Here is a 4,181-nt window from a genome sequence, read left to right on the forward strand (position 1 = left end):
CAGGTGGGTGTAGTCAGTTTATTGTGAATGTTTTGTGTAGTTGGAGAGAGCAGTCAAGCTTGGAAAGAAAGACCAAAATTTACTGGTAAATTATAAATTATTAATTAATTAATCATGTACATGTATGTTGCTCTATTTATACATTAATTGATATAATGCAATCCTGAAATATTGAAATATCACTATCGTACAATTTAAATAATACATGTACATGTACGTTCTTTCAATTATTGGCCTGTACATGACATGGACATGTACATTGAAAAGAAATACTTTGGTACAGAGTACTGTGCTTTGTAGAACTGATCTCTAATCTTCAAAACAGATTTCTTAAGTTTATATTTGTTAGAGATTTTTTGTTAACTCTACATGTACATGTACACGTACATGTGCATGTATCTTAGAATTGTTAGTTCTTCCTTTACTGAACTCAAGCACTCAACTATACAGTAATCCTTTGAACAGTAGACTTAACTGTTTAACAATCAATTGTTATTCTCCCTCCATTAATCCTTTGTCTGTCTCTATCAATAGATTGAGAATATTGTCCAGAGCAAACAGAATGAGGTTTCCTTTAACATCAGCTGGTTAGAGGACCTTTATGAGGAAATTATACTGGAAACACAAGGTAGGGGAACCTATTATTATTATTGCTATTATTTTGTACATGTACATGTACATGTAGGTGATTGTATTACTCCATTGTGGTGTCCAATTCCAAAGAACAAATAAACAAACAAATAGACAGATGGTGGTTAAGATGGAGCTCTTCTCTGTCACACACACCATTAAGAGACGATACATTTATGACATGTGATAAGCCCCTGCCACCAACTATGACAAATGACCATGTCTTAAAATTTTCACATGTACATGTACAAATGGAATTTAATCCATAAATTTCCTTTTTATTGTTTAATAATTATAAAACTAAACACGTCAAATTGTACATGTACATGTATATGATATCACTGTTTATTTAATAAGTGACATTTTATGAATATTCTCTATTTACCAGTTAGTTTATACATGTATTTCTCATAGGGTCTGGAATTATTCTTTTGAGGGGGTCAGAGTATATTTCTTGGCCTATCCTCCACTTCAAAGAGGACCAGCCTTTATGATAAGTTGACGGGGGTGAGGGGTGTGTCCCTGCAGGTACCTTGATCTGGCTGATGCTAATCAGAAGTGGCAAACTGGAGAATATCTAATTATGAATATCTCATGTTCCTTAACTTGTGAGTTATTAATAGTTATTAATAGTTAAATGGTAATTACCGTAAATCAGGAAATTGGTGTAGTAGAAAATTTTTGTGTTTTAAAATTGTGCTGTAATTTAATTTTTACTAAATAAGACTGTGTTATGTATTATTGAATGTGGCCTGTAATTATATGGGTAATTTAATTTTTTTGCGAAATTCTAATTCAGTAAAATTTAAATCACAGTAAAAATTTCCAGATAGATGGTATTAATAGTTATTGTACATGTAGCTACTAATACATTGTAGTTAATGGTAGTCATGGTTATGTATGAGGTCATTTAATTGCTAATGTTTTTTGAATGCTGAGAAATACATGCGCAAAATTCAGTATGTTATTTGAATTCGTTAATATTATTATTTAAAAATAACAAAATTAAATGCACACAGAGGTCACTTTATTAATGTTAATATGCTAATATAAAGGTTCAAAATTAAAAAAACACAAAAGTTATTCTCTTTATAATACTAATACTATTCTAACTTACATTACATGTAATTTTTTTTGCTAGAAGTTATTGGCATTAATCTTGTTTTGAAAGAAAGTCACAAACTGTTTTTACTTCTTTTCCTGTGATGCTATACTGAGCTCTTGCTTGTATCTCAGTACCTCTGAAATCCATAAATACGTCGTATTTCCTCTCATTTCTTGGTACATTATCAGGATTAGGAATATCAAGTATTAACTCACCAATCTTACGTACTGTTAGTTTACCTTCTTTATCTACTGTATACTGAACTCCATCATCTGTTGTACAGTATATAGGGGTATCAGCTTGTGTGATTTTTTGAGAATGAGGTATTAATGTGGTCTTATATATTTCATCCTTGATCTCTTCTCCTTTGAGTACAAATACATTAAAGACATTGCCACAATATTGTTCACCATCTTCATCTATGTACCTGTATTGTTTATCATGTATTAATGGGTCAAATCCAGGCCCACATCCTGTCCCATAGGTAGCATCAGCAACACGTGATTGGATTATGTTTGGATCTTTCCTCCACATTACTGCTCCTTTTACAACAGCAAGATCTGGGTGTATAGGACATTCCACATTATCATTAAGAATGTCACAATGCTGAGCGATAGCTTTTTCCATCTTTTGACTAACAAAACTACACCCTCCAAACCCTCCTACTAGATAAACTATATCGATTTGAATTCCATCACGCTTCAGATTATCAAATACAGCCCTCACACACTCCATGATCTTATCTATTGTGGGTTTAAATACCTTCTCTTCTAAAACTTTGAAACTAATCGATAGAGAACATTTTTTTGGATTGTAATCTATCTTAAATTTTGCTGCTTGTTGTAGCTTATCATTGCAATAGAACTGCATCATAGCATGTGGCAGTGTTACTACTATTTTATCAATACTTTCATCAGTTGCATTTCCAAATCTTTTTTTTCGCTCTTCAAATTCTTCATAGAAAAGTTTATTTAGTGTAGCTTGGGCACTAGCATCTGATTCTATGAAAGCCTCAAAGCCTTTGTCTTGAACTATTTCTTGTAGTAACATTGAAAATGCTTCATTGACAGTAGTACCTCCCCAGTTGTTCCCCATTGGTGGCTGTACTACACTAATTCTCCCAGTATTCTTATCATGTACAGTAATATCAACTGTACCTCCTCCTATATCAACTACCATATATCTCTGTGGACGAAGGCCTTTAACTTCTGAGTTCTTATGTGCATATATAGCAGCTACTTCTGGTTCTAGAGCTAATGATAGCTTCTCAGGATTAACCTCCTCTGGACATGGTAAAGGGGAACCAACTGAAGTGAACCTTGTTATACCAGGACCATCAGAAGTCAGACCAGCCTATCATATTAACATAATGAAATACAAAGCAAGTTAGGTTACCATATAAGCAGCTTCTCTCATCATTCTTCTTGCTCTTGCTTTCCATATAGCAGGAACAGTAATGACCCAATCAAAATCACTTGACTTGTAGTTTCCTTTCAGATGATCAATCAACAGCTTCTCCTTGAGGTGTGTTAGTATGAAAGCTATAACTTCAATAAGATAATAAGAACCACCAGTGAATGAAGGGACTTCAGTAGTACGATCTAATGTCTGAGGTATTGGAATAATTTATAAAAACATTATTGGTTTGAATTATTTTGTTTTACTTGATCTCTTGCAAGTAATTTTTTTATTCTTTCAAAATAAATAAAGTTATGGGCATCATCTTCGAGGTCACTGTATGTGCTTTGTGCTTGATGTCCAATCCCAATGACTTTGTATTCTTTTTTCTGGTCCTTCCTGATTAGTATTGAATTAGGGACTCTTTCCAATGTACTGTGAAGTTGTACAACTTTTACATCTTCTCCTGTTGTTGGAGCAATATATGCTACTGATAGAGATGATGTTCCAAAGTCAATAGCTGCTATACATTTGCTTGTCTGTAGTACAGGAGGTGCTTTTGGTATCTTCTCAGCTCTTGATAGTGGTTCCAGTGGTCCCTTAGATAAAGCCATGATGAGTAGTGGTAGGTAAGGATTGTAAGCTGTAAGCTATATATGGCTCTGTCTGGCTGGGAGAGGTTATAGTAACACCAAGCCTGTTTTCCATGTACCAGTAGTTGTGGCTGTTGTATGGATTCTGTGGTTAGCATACAGCTGTAGTAGAGATAGACCTGATTGCTATCCCCACGATTGTTTGTTGTAAGGTTGCTGCTGTTTGTTAATAGTAAAATAAAGGACAATCAGTCAATACTGTATCATCTTTACCTTTATTGAGTATCAGTATATACAGATAGTGCTACTGGTCATTGTCTAATAATTGTTGAGTAATAAGTGCTAATATTAGAACAGCTTGTTGTGAGAGATGAATACTGTAGGCATTGTGTCTTCTGTTTCCTCATAAGGAACTACACAATGTATTGTGTATAGTTGTGATCATCAATGCGTAC

At 33.8% G+C, this 4,181-nt stretch overlaps 1 protein-coding gene and 1 long non-coding RNA gene across 3 annotated transcripts; one reads left to right on the forward strand and one right to left on the reverse strand.

The window, feature by feature from the left end:
* The first annotated feature begins 39 nt into the window (after positions 1-39).
* On the forward strand, positions 40-1,232 carry LOC109589557 (uncharacterized). Of its 2 annotated transcripts, none has more exons than XR_002188776.1 (3): positions 40-85; positions 535-628; positions 1,045-1,232. It is a non-coding gene; the product is annotated as an uncharacterized LOC109589557 (long non-coding RNA). The 2 variants fall into 2 exon arrangements; XR_002188777.1 differs by lacking the exon at positions 1,045-1,232 and adding an exon at positions 686-859.
* A 525-nt stretch (positions 1,233-1,757) lies between these two features.
* On the reverse strand, positions 1,758-3,771 carry LOC105315264 (heat shock 70 kDa protein 12A-like). The gene is made up of 3 exons (XM_020005614.1): positions 3,400-3,771; positions 3,131-3,343; positions 1,758-3,088 (listed from the first exon to the last, which is right to left on the reverse strand). Exons 1-3 carry the CDS (start codon positions 3,745-3,747, stop codon positions 1,784-1,786), a joined length of 1,866 nt encoding a protein of 621 aa, XP_019861173.1. The 5' UTR covers positions 3,748-3,771; the 3' UTR covers positions 1,758-1,783.
* Between the last annotated feature and the right edge of the window lie 410 nt (positions 3,772-4,181).

The sequence above is a fragment of the Amphimedon queenslandica genome, unplaced genomic scaffold (genome assembly GCF_000090795.2).
Source record: "Amphimedon queenslandica unplaced genomic scaffold, v1.1 AMPQUscaffold_11186, whole genome shotgun sequence".
NCBI classification, from domain to species: Eukaryota; Metazoa; Porifera; class Demospongiae; order Haplosclerida; family Niphatidae; genus Amphimedon; species Amphimedon queenslandica.